The following is an 18502-nucleotide window of genomic DNA, read 5'->3' as shown; positions in this document are numbered from 1 at the left end:
ATTAAATTAGATTTCATCTTAAAAAAAAAAAAAAAAAGAGAGAAATTGGTAGATTGCAGTCATAATCTCGAAGCAAGTGTAGAAAATTATGTTAGTAATTTATGTTTATGCATTAAGATCCAGTATGAACAGAGAATAATGCAGAAATGGCAGTTACATCAATCACTACAGCAAATCTGCATTATATGTTCGGGTAGTTTAATGGTTACAAGCAAACTTTAGGATTAATTTATTATTTCTTTTTTTTTTAACCGCTTAGTCCAATTAAGGGTGGCGGGGAAGCTGGAGCCTATCCCAGCAATCATCAGGCGAGAGGCGGGGTCCGCCCTGGACAGGTCGCCAGTCCATCGCAGGGCTACTTTTGGATTCACTGGAGAGTTTTTTTAGCAGCTCGGATGGGCAAGTAGTGCTCCCTGTTGCTTTTAGTAGATCAGAGCATCTGGTAAAAACCATTGTGAGAAGATTTTTCATTCTTTAATTTGTTCATGGATTATGGAAATTATTGATCTAAATTGTATTAATATTCCAAGAAGAGCACCAAAGTGCTCTGCAGCTGACAGTTTCACTTAGATTTTAGGCTTTTATGGTAGACAAAATGGAGTGTCAGACCTTCACCTTTTGCCGGGGTAGACATTATTGGTCAGTGAATAAGGTACATCATCTCTGTAGCGCTGACTTAGCTGTCATATTTAACTAGTTGTAACCTCACGGGACAATCCTGTTCAAAAAGAGCAAGTAATAGCTGCAGACAGTGGTCAGAAGGGATTTCTATGCTGCTCTCGAATGCCTCTAAGTCATCTGACCTCAGAAACAATGGCTTAGTCTGATAGTATAAATGCACGTCTTTTTCCCCGTATGGAAATTCTGCAAAGATGAGCTCATGTTCAATTAAATGAAGTTTATCGAGACCATACATGGGCTGCTTCACAAATTCAGTCAAGCTCCTGAAGCTCACAATGTCATTCGTGTGCTTTTTCATCTGTCTCTGGATTGTAAAACATGGAAATATACCTGGAGGTATGGGACAATAGAAATTTACGGAGAAAAGGCTGAAACAGTCTACAAAAATATTAAGGAAAATGATCACTTATTTAAAGAATCTTGTCCAATTTTCTTTCTTCTGTTTGGGAAGTGGGGGGCAAAAATTACTTCTTGCAGCAGCCACAAACCATTACACTTTAAACACCATGCTTCATCACCAGTTCACAGCAAGAAATCATGTTATAGGACGTCAGAAAGACAGAAAGCTCACCGCTCCCTTAAGCACCGACCTGGTAGAGCTGGGGGAAAGAAACTTCTTTATAACAGAATGAGACCTCCGGCAGAACAAGGCTCAGGGAGGGCAGCCATCTGCCTCTATCAGTAGGGGTGAGGGGGACAGCAAGGGAAGAGAGAGAGAGAGAGAGAGAGAGAGAGAGAGAGAGAGAGAGAGAGAGAGAGAGAGAGAGAGAGAGAGAGAGAGAGAGAGAGAGAGAGAGAGAGAGAAAGAGAGAGAGAGAGAGAGAGAAAGAGAGAGAGAGAGAGAGAGAAAGAGAGAGAGAGAGAGAGAGAGAGAGAGAGAGAGAGAGAGAGCGCACGTTATCAACAAGCAATAAACACTGCAGATTGTTTTGGCCAGGAGGCGTAGATCAAGACCACACAGCTCTGGAGCCAGAGAGACCTGCAGGACAGCACACAGAGAGAAAAAGCTCTAACTACGGGAGAAAGAGGCAAAGTTAATGACATACTAATTGCAACATCTCTTCTACAAGTGAGGTAGAGGAGCAGGGGAGAAGGTGGCGAGGGCATCATTAGGTCGCCTAGCAGTCTGTATTATTACAACACAGTGATAGCGTAAGGTTATCTGAGCCAGTGGCATTGTGATATGGCCACATGCAGGCGGTAAGTAAATAAATAGTTTTGCTCACACCTGGATTATATATCGTACTGTGACACTGATGATGTATCCTCTAACTTCTGTTGTTTTTCAGGGATGGTGTTGGTACGTACGGAGTTAGGGCAGCTGGTAATGGTTCCTCAGCAGGCTTTAGCTCAAGCCCAAGCTCAGGCTCAAGCCCAGGCCCAGAACAACATCGCTCCACGACCTGCAACCCCCACCACCGGGACATCCTTCAGAGTTACAACTCCACAGGTGAGTGAGGTTCTGCTGCAGAATCTGCTGCGGTCTATAGTAACAGTTCTCCTATCAATCAGATACTGATCATTATTGATATGACTGGCAGTCATGAAAAAAGATGTATCTGAAGGGCTCAGATACCCCCCCCCTCCCCCTCCATTTTATTATGAACTGTTGAGCAGAGTTTGCCTTCTAGAGCAGCAGGTTTACTCATATCTGGAATTAAGTTAAATAAAGATAGTTTACTTTGTGCTAATGAGGATTTATCGTAGAGAGACTTAAAGCTGGTTTACTTGTTCACCTTGCAGCCTGCTTGGGAACAGGCTAAGTTCTGAGATTATCTACATACAGTGTGTATGATCCAAAACATGCTTTTTATTTAGTTTCTTTCCAGATCAGACCAGAATCAAAGAGCAACTGCACTATTTAACTTGCACTGACCTTCATCTTTATGAGAGATATGCCAGCTTATAGCTTAAAACAGAGTGATTACTGTTAAGTTTGTTTTTCTACTCTTATTATTTTTATGCTGCATTCACACACACTGCCCCCTGTAGTGTGTGTGAGTGCAGTACATCAAACTCTCTAAACTGTAGCAAAAGATGCATATGTGTTCATACCTATATTTATCTTCTAAAATGAATTTAAATCTCTGGACAACTTCAGTTTTTATTCAACATTCAGAGTCTGGGTGGGAGAAAGTAAACAGGGATGTTTCCAATTCAGCTTCACAGACTGGTTTGCTTTGTTTTTTTTATTAGTTGTTTATTAGGTTCAGAAATAATTGAAAACAACCAGGGTTTCATCTGACAGAATTAAGATTGATTAATCTTTCCGGTGTACCTTCAGAAAACACCTGCAACACACTAATTTAACAAAATACACATGTGTAAATTGTTTGATTTACTCTTGATGTGGCAGTGGTATTGATCAGCGTATTTACTTGGGCATTCCATTAGTCTGCACCATATGTCGTTTCTTTTCCTTCCTTCTTTGCCTGCAGCACCTGCTGTCAGAAATATACTATTGTGATTGATCATCTGCTGCCAACTGCTTTGATTTACACGATCTCACTCATATCAGGAGTTACTAAACCTTGGTTGACTTATTGACCAGTGCTTTGCAGGATCTCTGTGACTAGTTAGTTAGGCCAGGACAATTAAAGATACCATGGATCATGTGATTAACCTGCATTGCAGTTCAGAAAGCAGCATGTTCCCATTGAATCGGAGGGACACAAGCCAAATAATGTAGTTATGGCACAGCTACCATTGGGTATTATATGCTTATTTCAAGGCATTTTCTTTTGCTGTTTTTTTGCTTGTTTGTTTGATTTTACCAAATTACTTCTAACTAATGCATCATAGCCTGGTAATTTGGGACAAAACAGGAACAAATGCTCATAGATATAAATGCTCAAATTTATTACTGTGCTGTTAGGCTGATTCATTTTAACATAAAGGTGCAGTGTGATGAAATCAAAAGACAATGACAGAAATACAAAATCCCTACATGTTTAAATACTTTTTCTTTTTTTACTTCCATCACTTCACAAAAATAACTGTTATGTTTTTATTTTCTGAGTATGAGCCATTTATTTTACCTTGCTGTTGGTCCATGTACATGGAAGCTGCCATATTTGTGCCACCATTTATACTATGGTACTATGGTGTCTTTGAATGGACAAACAACTGTGTATGAATTAAAACAAAAACAACCTCTAAGCTTTGAAACTGCAGTACCAGCTTATTTTGATAGATGGTTGAAGATCATTTAACATAAGAAATGTCTTAAAAGGCAAAGTAATTACCTGCAGTGCAGATATCGCTGCAGTTGGAGTCCCTGGATTCGCTTGCAGATGAAAATATATTTATATCTGGAAGAATTTTGCCCTCAGACGGCCACCGTCCATTCACATCTGTGCCTGGCGTTGAAGTGATTTCTATCCCCACCCTTACACTAGATGTGAGTGATTCTTACACACTGTACCTTTAACATACATTCAGGTCAGTGTATATTAAAACGGTTTGTTATTTTAGCTTTTCATCAAAACACATTTAAGATTTAGATATCTAATAAATATGGGCCTAAAGTGCAGACTCTCACTTTTAATTAGATGGTATTCTTCCAAATTGGAAAAAAGATTTCAGAAATACAATTTTTTTATATGTAGTTGCCTTTTTTTCAAGGGACCAAAAGTAGAGATGTCAGTAGTCACAAATGAACAGTTTGGTACATCCTGAGAGAAAGGCAGTGCATGGCTAAGCTTGGTAATTTAAACATGTCTGGACATCCATGGATGAGAACAGAGTTAGATCTTTTTAGGAACCTCCCTATGGTGATGAAACAGTCTCCAGGAAGCAGTTGTATGAGTCTCTAAATCTGCCATGAAGAGAAGACCCCATGTGGGCAGATGCAGAGAGTTCAGCACAAGGTGCCAACCATCAGTCTGCATCATGGATGAAGAAACCCGTCAGTTCTGGAACAACATTCCCCGGACAGATAAAAATAACATCAACCTGCACAAGAATGATTGGAATAAGAAAGTATGGAGAAAGCTCGGGACAGCTTGTGATCCAAAGTGTCCCATATTCTCTGTAAAACATGGTGAAGGCAGTAAGATGGTGAAAGCATGCATGTGTCACTGGTGTTTATCGATGATGTGACTACAGACAGAAGCAGCTGGATGAAGTTGGAGGGATTTACTTTCTGCTCATTTTCAGCTAAGCTGATTGGATGTCACATCACGCTACAGATGAACAATGACCCAACACATATTGTGGAAGCAACCGGTGAGTTTTTTAAGGCAAAGAGACGGCCGTGGCCGAGTCAGTTATCAGACCTCAACAAAAAGACATAAAAGAACAGTGCATTTCAGAGAGGGGTGGGCAGAAAGACCAACAAACAAGCAACAACTGAAGACCGCTGCAGTGAGGGGCTAGCAAAAGATCACAAACCTACCGTGAAGCGGTGTTCATTGGTTCCAGACTTCATGCAGATATTGCCTGCAAAAGATTCTCAGAGGAAGAAAGAGTAGTAAAAATAAAGATTTTACAGTAATGTTGACTGTCCAATTACTTTTGAGCCCTTGAATCTATGAGCCTCTGCATAAAAAATGTTTACAAAATGCTTGTAGTATATTGTCCAATCACCAAATTAGTTGTGTCATTTTAATTGGCCAAAACTATGAAAGCTGTGTTATTGTCCAGAAATATCTGGACCAAACCGTATGACTTATTTCATAGTACATGAAAGCTCTACTTTGTACTTACTAAGCTGCTCTCAGTAACAAAGAGCAGGTTGCTGTGTTTAATGATGATGTGATGCACATGTTATCTTAAAGATAAGCACCTGCCAAATCATGACCCCTTATCTGTAAATGTAAACATAGTAAATCATGCATGAATTAAATACACCATGTGACTGGTGATCACAGGAGCTACATTAGTCATAATTTTAATACCCTCACTAGTTTGCACCGCTTTGACAAGATTTCAGCTGTTTCCCCACAGCAAGTTTAAAATAATAATAAGAAGAAAGCGAGACGGGTTAAGAGCAGAGGTGGAAATTCCTGGTCCAGAAAGTAGAAGTCCTGCCATGTTTTTGGATCTACCTGTACATTTAGAACAGGTGTTTTCACTGACAGGCTCATTTACCTGGCAAATAAATTCTGCTCATATAATTCAGCTTGTCTGGTGACTTGTCGGAATAGCTGCCGGACAGGACTTTTACTTTCTGGACCCGGAATAGCCACTTCCGAGAGCTGTTGCATTTAAGTATAATGTTATATGTTGTCCTTCCTGGTGTCAGTCCTTGTTTTGGCAGGTCTAAGCTTTTTTTTTTTTTATTTCTTTTTTATTTTATATATTTGCAATCATGCAATAGTTGAAAGCTCTTCTGATATTCACATCTCAGACAACTGGCCTAATTTGAGAACAATCTAAGCATTGTTCTTCCTATGCAGGTTAGGACAAACATGGAGAGTATGTTCTGCTTTTTGTAATTTAATTTTAATATGAATTTGTTACTTTCTTATGAACGTGGAATAAAAACAGGCATTTTTGAAGTGTGTCTTATTAGGTGTCAACACAACTGCTGTTGTTATAATGTGAAACAAATATCAGAAAGCTTTGCCAGTATTAAATAAAGTAAGATAAAAGTAAGTTCTATCCTGGATTGTCCAGATGTGATCTGAAACAGTGGCATTTCTAGTAGGGCTGAGACAATATGCTTTCTTCCTGATTCAATTCAAATCTGAATTTTTGGCTGCTGATTCGGTTTAAATTGCAATGCTCACAATTCTTCGATATTGCTGATTTTTGTAGACTTTTTTTTGTAGATTTTGCTAGTCATTTTTTTTTCATTTCAGTTGGGAAAAAACAACACAGGAGCCAGATCATCATTCTGTTGCTGCAAGAAGACATGTAAAAAAATCAATAAAAACAATAAAAATATTCAAAGTTTTAAATTGGATTAATTTTATTTATTTGAAAAAAAAAATTGATTTTTTTTTAACAAAAAAAAAAGAAAAAAAAGAAACTGATTTTAAAATTGGACATTTGATTTCCCACTCCTCCTGTCTAGTGACAGTGATAAATGAGTGCCACTGCTGTTCAGACTCCAGTAAGGGGCTTGTTTCACCACTGTGCAGCCAGATCAGAGCAGAGCCTCCAGTAGCATAAAGGTCTCTGAATGATGGGATAGCTAAAACTCCTGTTATTCAGGTGGAGGAGGGGCTGGGACCAAAGTTTTGAAGAAGTGAGAGAACAGAGAAGATGAATGGTTCTGAAATACCTGAGGGTCAAAATCCAGGTAAAAGAAGAGGTCTGATGGTGCTGCTGTTGTGGAAGAGATGCTTACTAGAGAAGTGGCGATTCCACATCATGTAAAGAAGGAACTGAGAGAAAGTAGCCTCTGTGACAGCGTGTTTGCCAAGAATATAATTTTGTTATCTAGTTGAAATCACCACGTTAATCACGAGGAGCAACTCTTCTTCTGAGAGATGAGGAAATGTGTTTTTATTGCTTTAGGTGACATCTTCTTGACATCTTTTCTGCGATGTCAGCTGTACTGTCAGATGAGGCAGGCAGCAAGGATATCTGGAAGCATACCGCATCTCAGATCAAAGCCACATTCATATACCGTATAGCTCCTGGTAATTAACTTGCGGCAGTTAAATGTTGGATTTGCATGTATGCTGTGGGATGAAAACAATCTTTAACATCTGTAAATATGTTCTTTTGTGATCATAACTTGGTCCAACAACAGCAATATTTTCTAAAGACTAAGTTTTCTTGAGATCATGTGATGAGCTGACAACTTGCCCAGTGGGGACCCTGATTCTTGCCTAGTAGGGATTGAGATCGGCTCCTGCCCCCACTGTAATCCTGCGCGGGAGACAATGGATGGGTGGGTGCATGAAAGTTTTTCAGATTCAGATATGTAACTCAGATGCAGAGCAGCTTTTGTCTTGTTTAGAAGTTGAGATTTACTGGAGTTCCTCATGCTGGATTGAGGTCTAATAAACTGACAATATGACATCAAACAGAGCACTTGAACAGCGTTACGATGATAAATGTATATTATCCTGTGTTGTGAAAAAGCATGTATTACCAAACAATTGCTTAAAGGTGAGGTAGGTAATGTTGGGGAGCTTGCAAGATCTGAAAGTGGTGTCCTGTCTTGGCTCCTCCCCTTCTAGTTTTGCTCTTTGCATGATCCAAGGCTTTTTTATTCGCAGCTTTTTCCACCAATAATTTTCTCTTTCTCAGCTGTTCAGCGTGAGGAGGCAAATAAACCAAGCCAGATCGGGAAAATAGAAGAAATGAGCAACTTCAATTTGGCCCGAACGTTTTGATTGGTCAGAGTTTTTACAGATTTACAGTAAAGTGAGGGATCTAACTATATTTCTTATTGTTCATGATTACAAAATGTATAGATTGCTATCAGGACGAGGAACCACTTCACTTCAACATTACCTACTATAGCTTTAAATGAGGGCAGATGTTTTACTGGAAATGATGTGTACAAAATATTAGAAAATAAAAACAACTAAAATTCTGCTTAAAGCTCCACTGTATGAGTAAAACTTGTGCCACCGATAACATTTTAGTAGCTCTCGAGGAAAAACAAGACTGCAGCTGAAAAGAAAATAAACTGATTTATTTAACATGTTAACTTTTTCTTTACTGGTAAAACAAAAACATATGTTAAAAGCACTTGTTCCTGGGTGCTGCACATTTCAGACACGTCCCCTTTAGCTCCTTGTGATCTCTGTCAGGGTTAATGCCACAGCTGGCGACCTTTGTGAAAACTAATTTGACTGATTAAATTTGAGAAAGTTTGATCTAATTACACGCGAGTTCCCGCCGTTTATGTTGGGTCGGCACCACCTCATTAAATGCACAATTTACTTCTAGTTCTTAATTAGGGCACGATTAATATCTTAAACTGAGTAATTATAACTAATGAATATTCTTGATTATTTTATCCATAGATTAAACTGAGATTAATAGATGATTTAATGTCGCAGTGCTTCTTAATGACTCCATGGGGTGTTCTCATCAAAATTTAACGAACTATTGAATCATTAATTGGAATTTGCTGATTATCACCTGTGAATATATCATTCATAAGAAAACTTGTGCTGGTAGGTGCTCACCTTTAGGAATTGATTGCTTTTAATAATGAGTTTAGTCTTTTATTCAGCCACAGTTTTACTGTAAATCAAGTTGGACGGCGGGACTGACAGAAGGTACCTGGCAGGTGCCCACCGTGTTATTTCCACAAGTCTTCATGTTTGAGCTGTTTTTCTTTGGCTGTTAATGTGAATAAAATGTGCTGAATGTTTGTTACGGGTAGTGAGAAGACTTCTTGTGTGCACTGGACAAGACTTAAGTCCATTTCAACATGTCCGAACCATTTCCTGTTTCAGGTGTGAACCGGTGTCTTCAGTTCTCTAAAAGTAGGAACACTTGCAGTTTTTTTTTTAATCTGTTTAAGTCACCGTTCAGCACTAAAGTTGGCTTGCAACCTCTGATGCAGCGTCTGATTTGGGAGACAATGAGGAAACCAGAAAAAAAAATTCTGTTTTGGTTTGTCATTTAAACCTTGGTAAATTAGATCTTGATAACAAAAACTAAATAAAAAGGCTTATCCCTCAGATACGAAACACTTTTATACCCGTATTATTTGTATAAATGATAAAAATGTTATTAAACATGATCTGAGTTAAGTATGATTTAAATTGGATGATCAAAATTCACAGATGAGATTAACATATAGCAATTTTTACACTTTGGTTAATGGAATGACCAGAACAGCAATAATACGCTGCATGTTGTAAAATCTATAATATCTGCAGGACAATTTAATCCAGGTTTGACCTGTGTGAACAAGACAGTGTAAATCCTAAAAAAGTGGGATTGTGTACCAGTTTTTAGTGATGATATCAGCTCAGGGAAAGCTGCAGGTGTTCTTATTTCAGGGCAGAGTTCTTCAGCTCCTTTTTGATGGTTCCTTGCTTCAACACGTCTGATAAATAACTGGATCATTGACAACAAACTGTTGGATTCATTTAATCCAAATCAGGTGTGTTGTACCAGGAAGGTATGTAAGAACCGCGGGGCAGAGGTTGAATATCCCTGAGTTATGGGAACTGATTAGAGCGATACACACCAGAGACAGGAAGTGACATTGATCTGTTACAGAGACAAAGACGGGCTCAATTAACAAATGTTGTTCCTACTCTTTCTGTAAAACTGAAATATTGTTGGTCCTGTGTTGAACTGATGACTTCACCAGGGTATACTCTGCCTCTCGCCTGATGATTGGTGGGATAAGTTTCAGCCCACCCCACAACCCTTATATGAACTAAGAAAATGAATGAATGAAATACGGTTATGTTTTGTACACCAGAACCACCAGTAACTCACACCTAAAATTACTCGAACCAAATCAAGTTAAGCTAATCTAACTCACAACAGAGTGAAATCAATCTTTCTTGACTTTTGGGAATTTTTCTTTTTAAATGAACCAAAACAATCAATTCACTTTAGCGCTCTTATTGACCAGTTTGTGATGTTTTTATAAATGTGTTTAAACAGAAAAAATAGCTTCCTTCATGCTCTTGTGAAACAACAGTCTGTTTGACAAAATATAGATAATTTTGCCAGCAAAAACATATCTTTCTTTTCCAGAATGATAATCACGTGTCTGACTAACAAAACTATTCACTCAAGACTAAGTCATTTTGACAATGTTGCCAAAAATGTAAATCTGAACAGACAACACATCCTTGGCTTTTGTTAAGAGCTCGGCTTGAGATTTTCCATCACCAACCAACTGCAGAGACACAAGACTGACACTAGAGGGCAGCATTTAATTGTTTTTTTGTTTGCATCGTAGTTGGAATATCCTTAGTATTTAGTCCACTTGTAAGACATGATCAAACAGTTTTCATAACTGCTAGTGTTACTTTATGATTTACAAGGAGAGCAAAGTGTATCTGGGTTCGAGTGTAGCAGGAAAAATGCAAAGCTATCTAATGAGATGAATTCTTTATTATTTACTCATAAAAGCTGTAAAATCTCCCATAAGATCTCTGGCCTCTGATCTGAAGTCTCCCAGACTTTGTTATAGACAGAAGTCCGCATCCGTGACACAAGAAAACCCTGCACTCTCTCCTGTCTGCCTGTAGCCAGCCAAGCTGTCTCCATCCTGATACCAGCCTCTCAAAAGAGAGTCACAGGCTGTCATTGCCTCTCACAGTCTCTCTGTTGACAAATTAGTGGGCCGCGGCATTGCCATCTCGACAGGAAAAGCAGTAGCAGTGAAATGAAAGGGAATGGTGTTTATTCCCAGAGCTCAACCCCTCTGTCGGCCTGTCACTCTTCCCACGGCCCTGAGGCGAGAAACGGAAGGCATCCTGAGCTTCCTTCCTTCCATACCTGTTAAATCATTCATCATCCAACTGCCTGATTACTTTAAAAACCTAACAAGGCTTTGCTTCTTGCATGTGCACGTCTAAAGCAGAGAGTGAGCATGAGTGGGGCATAGCTGGCGGTGGGATGCACCCCGTGGCTCACCTCATCACCCCCTCCTTGCACCCACCGCCACCCCCCATTCCCTCTACCCTCATCCGTCATGCACCCACTTCCCCTCAACTCTCCGGTTCTACAAAACTTTTAGTGGCTCCTCCTCTTCTTATCCGACTTCTTCCCTCCTGCTCCGTCTTCTTTCTCCTGGCATTGGCAAGGTTTTGTGTGTGTTTTCATTTGTGTGCAAGACAAGTGCAGTTTGTCATTTGTGTAAATGTGTGTGTCCATGTGCTTATGAATGCTTTGGCCTGTCTGTGAATAGAGGGCTGAGTGCCAGAGGTCGAGGCAGAGGCCCTCCTGGGTTGTGTTGACCAATAGACACGATAGCAGGAAAGCAGCCAGGAAGAGTTTATGAGGCCCTGCATGTTTGTGTTTTACTGTGTATGTGTGTTCATATGAGATGACCTGCTGAGCACCAGCATGGATTTGCGACATTTGGCACTCGTTCTATCCCTCTCATTTGTTGTGATGCATTAAATATGCTAGTACATTACCCTGAGTCGTACACTGCCACCCTGGGAGTAATTTATAGATAATGTAGCTGAATATACGGATAAAACATTCATCCCATATAGGGGTCGGAATTAAAAACTGGATCCCACTCAGGAGCCCGTTGTTAATTTTCAGGTCATTTGCAGTACGGAAAGTAGAGAAGAAATGTCGTGTAGCTGTGTAAATAAGAAAAATAGCATCATATTGTTTTTCTCTTTTAAAAAAAAAAAAAAGGATAAAATGTAAACCTGTGCTGAAGGATTGGTGAAAAACCAGGCAGAGTGCTGCTGGGAACGACTGTTATGAGAAGCCGGATATTGGAAGTATTCATCACTCATTTATTTACATGATGAATTTGTTCAGCCGTTCATTCAGCTTTATTTTTCTATAGCACCACTTCATGACAATGTTGTCTCAGGGCGCTTTACAGACACTTGACTTCAAGCCAATTCATAAATAGCCTAGCTAATAGAAACCAACTTATTGCAGAAAATCTTGACTTTGATCCAATCCCCCATTCTGAGCATGCATGAGGTGACAGTGGGAAGAAAAACTCTCTTTAACAGGAAGGAAAAACCTTCAGCAGAACCCGGCTCAGGGATCTGCCTCGACTGGTTGGGGTGGAGAGGACAGGAAAGACAGATCAACCCATTATGCAGTAAGACCTGTGCAAAAAAGAGAAATATATTAATGATGGCAATACTGACATTTTTATACATGAGGGAAAAGGAGCTAGGTACTACTCAGTGCATCAGATGGTAGGCTGCATAAACTAATGGCGGGCTAGACTATCCTCAACTATAAGAGCATAACCTAGACAGTTGGGCCACGTACACGCAGACTCCAACTCGGAGTCAATTTGTTTGTGGTTTAAGTGGCAGTATTACATTAATGCGCATCATAATATGGTCAGTATTGATTTTAATGCACTCTTGGTTGGCTTAATGTAAACAATTACAGAGTTTTTATACTATTTGATGTCTTATTTCTTCTTTTTGAGACCAGATTTCTAGTTTTTTGATCCGAATAATTTTCTTAATAATGTTTTTATGGTGTTGACAAAGTTTTCTCTTCTTAGAGGATTAATTGGACTATTTTTTTGACATTGTATATCTGTCTCGTAATTGGGTCAGGAATTGATAAAGGAATCAATAATATCCAAATCAGTTGGCAGAACTGATAAGAGCATTTATATCAATAACATGATCGTTCCCATGCCTTATCCCGTAGCGCTTTCCTTCTGCACTCCACTTTGCTTTGATCTTTTGCTGCGCATCGGAGCCTATCCTGGGTGCATATTTCATGTCTGATGGAAAAACTATGTGTGAACTCTGTTTATAACCTTGATAGTTTTCGTTGATTGTATTTTTGGATGATTTCTAACATGCATTCATTTGCTGTTACAGAGCAGCCTGACTTGCCCTAAACATCAGGACCACACAGGCATATTTCTTGAAAGAGTTGGGTCTTTGCAGATAACTTATTATGTTATTCTTTATTAGCTGCATTAGTCACATCAATTATTGTGGTGTCGGCAGTTTCCATTAAAACAAATGCCAGTTTGAATAGATAATTTTTCTCAGTGAATTCCAGGAAGAAGCAAGTTAATTTAGCTTTCACAACCGAGCAATGTGTGTCTGTTAATGCTCAGGCTGTAGAGGGTAAATAAAAGCTATTCTCAGTTATCAGTTTGACTCTACAAAGTGGACACGTCAGTACTGTATATTGACAGATTCTGTAGATATGTCCACTGATGAGACCCCAGCAGTGAGATAATGACACTGTGACCCTCCTTACTATACGATACACACTTTCCTGTAATGTGGTCTGTCCCACCATCAGTATCCTGCCTTCTTCGTCTTTTTTCCTGCTGTCCGTTTCTGTCTGCAAGGCACGCCTTTGCTTTTCTCTTATTCTGTTGCCCTCTTTCTTTCCAGCCGTCTCCTGTGACCTCTCAGACCAGCAGGCAGTGCCCTTTGACCCCTTCCAAGATGGCATCATCTTCCTCTACCACTTCTTCCAACCCTGCCCTCCAGACCTCTTCCTCCTCTTCCTCCTCCTCCTCCTGTCCTGCACTCCGCCCTGTGAGAAAACGTTCCTTACATGCACAGTTCATGGCTTCCTTCTGTAGCATACCTGGAAGCTGATGGCAAGACACAGTTTTATGATGCAGAGGCAATCTAAAGGTTACGCAGTATTTCTCCTGCCAGTGTGGAGAAAACAACACTTTAGTCACTTTTTATTGGGCATAATTATGTCATTAATGCAAAACAATGAATGATTTTTTATATAAAACTAGTATTTATTTGCAGTTGGGGTATATTTGTAGGGATTAGGGAGGGAAACTGTTGAAGCATGGGCAGAATTAGAGTATTTTCTAGTTGGATAATATGAGTAAAAAGCAAAAATCTTCAGTCATTGAAGAGCTTGTCTTCTAGGGCTGTGACGATATGCTTTTGTCCCGATTAGATTCGATTCCGATTTTTTTGGGTGCCGATTCTATTTAAATTGCGGTTCTCAAAATTCTTCAATATTGATGATTTTTGTAATTAAAAACAATTTTTTTAATTTATTTTTTTTATAAAACTTGTTTTTGCTAGTAATTTTTCTTGATTTAGGTTAGGAAAAAACAACACAGTAGCCAGATCATCATTCTGCTGCTATAATGCCCAAGAAGACAAGTAAAAAGATCAATAAAACCAATGAAAATGGCAAAAATTTTATAGTGGATTAATTTTATTTATTTGAGCAAAAAAAAGATTTTTTTAACAAAAAAAAATTGATTTCAAAATTGTGAAGAAAAAAATTCCGATTTCCGATTTTTCGATTTGATTTTCCCACCCCTATTGTCTTCATTGAAAAGCAGGTAATTATTAAAGAAAGCTTTAGGGGCCTTCTGTGTTTTCCAGCCTTTATCTTGTTACCGCCTCCTCTTCCTCCTCCTTGTCTGTTAAGAGATGTCCACTAAAGTCAGGACACCAGATGTGACAGGAGCGCTGTGGCGCCTGCCTCCTGTTCTCTGTGGCCTTGCTGGGAGCGAAGCGTCACGTCCTGTTTATCTCTCTGTCTCTTCCTTTGCTTTCCCAGAAGGGCCCCGTGGCGCCAGCCGTGGCAGTGACGGTTCCTCAGCAGGCCCCTGCGGCTACGGCCCCCCAGGCCCCAGCCCAGTCTGTCTCCCAGCCAGCGCAGCCAGCGCAGACTGGCATCGCAGCGGCCCCCGGAGCTCCTGTCGTGTCCCAGGTCTGCTCTCTCTACCACCCCTCCTCTGCCATCGCCCACACTCCACCCTGAAGGGTGCAGGCATTGTCACAGCTGCCAGGAGGTTGGCTGTGTCACAAGCTCAGCCCTGGACCCACAGCTTCACAACGTCACACAGCTGGGCATGGACAAAGAGTCTCACACATGCCTCGACAAGTTCGCACTCCTGCATTCACATTAGTGCACACCGACCCAAGGACACACAGAGATGCATAAACTCCACATGAACTTGTGTATGTGCAATTGAGGACAAATGGATACACATAAAGATGTGTACACATAATACACACGTTTAAATTTAAAAAGCAAGGCTGATGAGATGAACAACGTGAACACCTGTCGATTTACTCATCCGTTCAGACTGCTGAGACATTTCTCAGTAATGATGTTTTTCATTTGGACAAAAGGCAAATAATTCATTTCTTTCTGCAGGAAATGCAAGAGAATGTGAAGAAGTGTAAGAATTTCTTGGCCACACTTATTAAACTGGCCTCACACAACTCTCCGTCTCCTGAAACTTCCAAAAACGTTAAGGCTCTGGTCCAGGATCTGCTGGTGAGTTAAAAACAAATAAGCACCGTCTGTTTTCAGTAAAAACACATTTTGCATCTTTTAACCTTTTTGGACCCGATTCCTCGTGAATGTGACTAAAGTCACATGATTATTGTACAGGAAGTGCGACCCATCTCTGTGTGTAAAACACGTTTGATGAAGAAGACTTTGACAGTGTTTTTGCATTGAATATTTCCAACCTGTAGATGGCAGCAAGAAACTTTTCCCAAATTCTCCTTTCTTTGCCATGAATGACACATTTAGATGCACCCCGCATTGCCAGAATATGACTGAGATGGTTGATGAGATTTCGTTGTGCCTTGTTTGAGTCATCATGCTGTACTTCACACACCATCTGACCTCACCAGCAAAGTGCAGTTATATTTCTTTATTCTTAAACCAAACAGGACGCCAAGATAGAACCAGAGGAGTTCACCAGTCGGCTGCAGACCGAGCTCAAGTCGTCTCCGCAGCCTTACCTGGTGCCTTTCCTCAAGGTGGGAATCTTTCTTGTGAACTTTAATGTTTAGTATGTCAAACCGAATGCTTCGCTGATTCACTCTGCAATTGTGACAAAAGTTCCCAAAACTGATCTCATACTTTGGTTTTTTTAAACTGCCCCCTCCCTGAAATGAAAGCCTTCCCCTATAACCCTACATTATCATCTTCCAAAAGCGTCTTTTGCTGCTTTTGGACTTGACTCGTGAAATTGTTACGTGACCTCCGCTGTAACCTGCCCCAGAAATCACTCCTTAACCTGGCTCCTAAAGCAGTCCTCTCATGTATTTTTAAACGTTCTCCCCTAAAGTAGTCCATTTTCTGGTGCCCGAGCCAGTGACGCTCTGTCCAACATTAAAACGATACACACACATGTACACACATCCCCCCCCCCCCCCCCCCCCCCTCTGGCCTGACTTCTGACTGTGTGTGACAGTGGCCCCTGCAGCCGTCCCTGTCCGTAGCCAGCAGGTTCCTTCAGCCAGCTGTGATGAGTGTCACATCAAGGCGCTCGACCGCCTAACCCGGCCACAAACGCATGTTGTCATGCAATGTTAGGTTGCTTGCGTCAGCAATCTGCCTGAAATAGTCAGAATGGAGCAACATTAGCTCTTCCGTTTGACTGTGACAGTGATTTATCATAAACAGCCAAGTTTAACCCTGTACCTAATATCCGATACACCAAGTTATTATTCTGTGAACCAGTGTTTCCCACTGCCCAGCATGTCTTAGACGTGTTCCTACTCCAACACGCCTGATTCAGATCAAGTTCTTAGCCAGCCTGTTAATGAATGAGCCATTCATTTAATTCATGCATGTTGTAGCAGGGTTACCTCTAAAACATGCAGGGCAGGTCTGGGAAACGCTGCTGGGAACTGTTTTAGAGAGGAAGGAATAAAACCACATGAGTCATTGTGTGACAGGTATGGTCACATGTTTTGCCTTCAGCCATTTTTTTTGGGATAACATGCCAAGTTAAGCAGCCAGCGCAGCAGTATTTTGGTTGCTGTTTTTGTCACGAATGTCTGTTTCGCCATGCGACTATAACTCTGACCTAACTCTGTTTGTCAACAGAAGAGCCTCCCGGCCCTGAGGCTGTCTTTGCTGAATAGTCAGCAGTCCCTGACCCAACCCCCGCAGCAGGGAGTCAAACCGCTGCCCGGCAGCACCCCTCCCGCCATCGTGGCTGGGCCAGCTGTCCACATCCGCCACCCTAACAGTGTCAGCACCACAGCGGGTGCCAGCACGCTGCCCTCCGGGACGCTCGGACATTCAGCTGCTGTGGTACGTATACAGTTGGAACATTCTCTTGTACAGATACCGGTATGACAGTGTTTATGTTTATATCTCCTGCTTAAAGTCAGGTGAAGCCCACATTGATTTCACAAAGGAGAAATGACCTTACATTGCTGATTCCCCAACAACCCACTTTCATAAAAACGTGCCTATGTAAATAGTGGATCACTACCATGGTAGCAATAATATCAAACAAAATAGATCATTAAGGAGAAGCACAGATTTGACGATGCAGATGTGTTTCAGTTACTCCAGCTTGCAGATTCACTGATGGTTGCAATCAGTTTTCCCAGTATGCATGTGAACGATGCTAAAGGGGAACTGGATTTAGGATTAAGCGTTGCAACAATAATGATCTACAAACCTAAAATTTTTAAATTAAGCATTTATTGATTAAGTAAGAAGTAAATGTCCTGCTGCATTATTTCCATCTTTGAACTGCAGACCATCAGTAAATAGATATAATAATTTATAAATCAGAAATGCAGATAAAGGATCTGATAACTTTCAGGGAGTGTCTCGTCTTTACTGCTGTGATCTTAAGAGATGTTTGCTTGTATCAGCAACACAAGCTGTTTGCTTATATGATCAAGTCTTTCTCGTCAGTGCACCATGTGTAACTTCTAAAATCTGAATTTGCAGAGAAGCCTGTTTAACTTGCTTATTCTGCCTTTTTTTGGTTCATATATGACTGAGACTCAGTCAACTTGCTGTTGTGTTGGTTCCATACAACTTTCTACAAATAGCATCCACTTTACTTGCCAACTAACCACCAAAAGCTGTTGTGAACTGACTAGTAGGCTCAAAATTTAAAATGCAGAGAAAGCACAGAATTTAAGAAAAGTACGGGGTTTAATGTTAATACTAATTATAATTCTTATTTTGTGCTCCACCACGTACCCACCTATAGTAGAGTTGGTGCCATAATTGATGGCCAACAGCCTTGCTTTGGTGCCCACAGTGGTTCACCTCTGTTGCCACTTTGGGGGACTTGGACGCAGGTCTTCCAGACTCTTATTATTTAAAGTACCTGGCTAATAGTGAAAATCCACCCCTGTCATTGTTTTCTTGGGCAAGACGCTTCACCCTTCTTGCCTTCAGTGTCAGCATAGCTGGTGTATAAACGTTTCGGTGGTGGTTGGAGTGGATTTGGTGTGGAGTTGGTGATGAGCTGCCACATTTCTGTCGGTCT

General features: G+C 40.6%; 1 protein-coding gene across 1 annotated transcript in view; it reads left to right on the top strand.

Annotated features, from left to right (window-relative positions):
* LOC306769714 (transcription initiation factor TFIID subunit 4) overlaps positions 1-18502 on the top strand; it is a gene marked incomplete at both ends in the record, with an annotated part of 95984 nt that overhangs the window by 2220 nt on the left and 75262 nt on the right. The window contains 6 exons of the mRNA XM_079258409.1: positions 1971-2131; positions 13644-13790; positions 14794-14946; positions 15397-15519; positions 15924-16013; positions 17089-17298. Coding sequence (XP_079114535.1) covers positions 1971-2131; positions 13644-13790; positions 14794-14946; positions 15397-15519; positions 15924-16013; positions 17089-17298 — 884 coding nt within the window. The remainder of the gene's footprint in view (positions 1-1970; positions 2132-13643; positions 13791-14793; positions 14947-15396; positions 15520-15923; positions 16014-17088; positions 17299-18502) is intronic.

The sequence above is a fragment of the Telmatherina bonti genome (genome assembly GCF_933228915.1).
Source record: "Telmatherina bonti genome assembly, chromosome: 1".
Taxonomy (NCBI): Eukaryota; Metazoa; Chordata; class Actinopteri; order Atheriniformes; family Telmatherinidae; genus Telmatherina; species Telmatherina bonti.
Note: the sequence above shows the minus strand (reverse complement) of the source record. Positions and strands in the feature narration are given on the sequence as shown.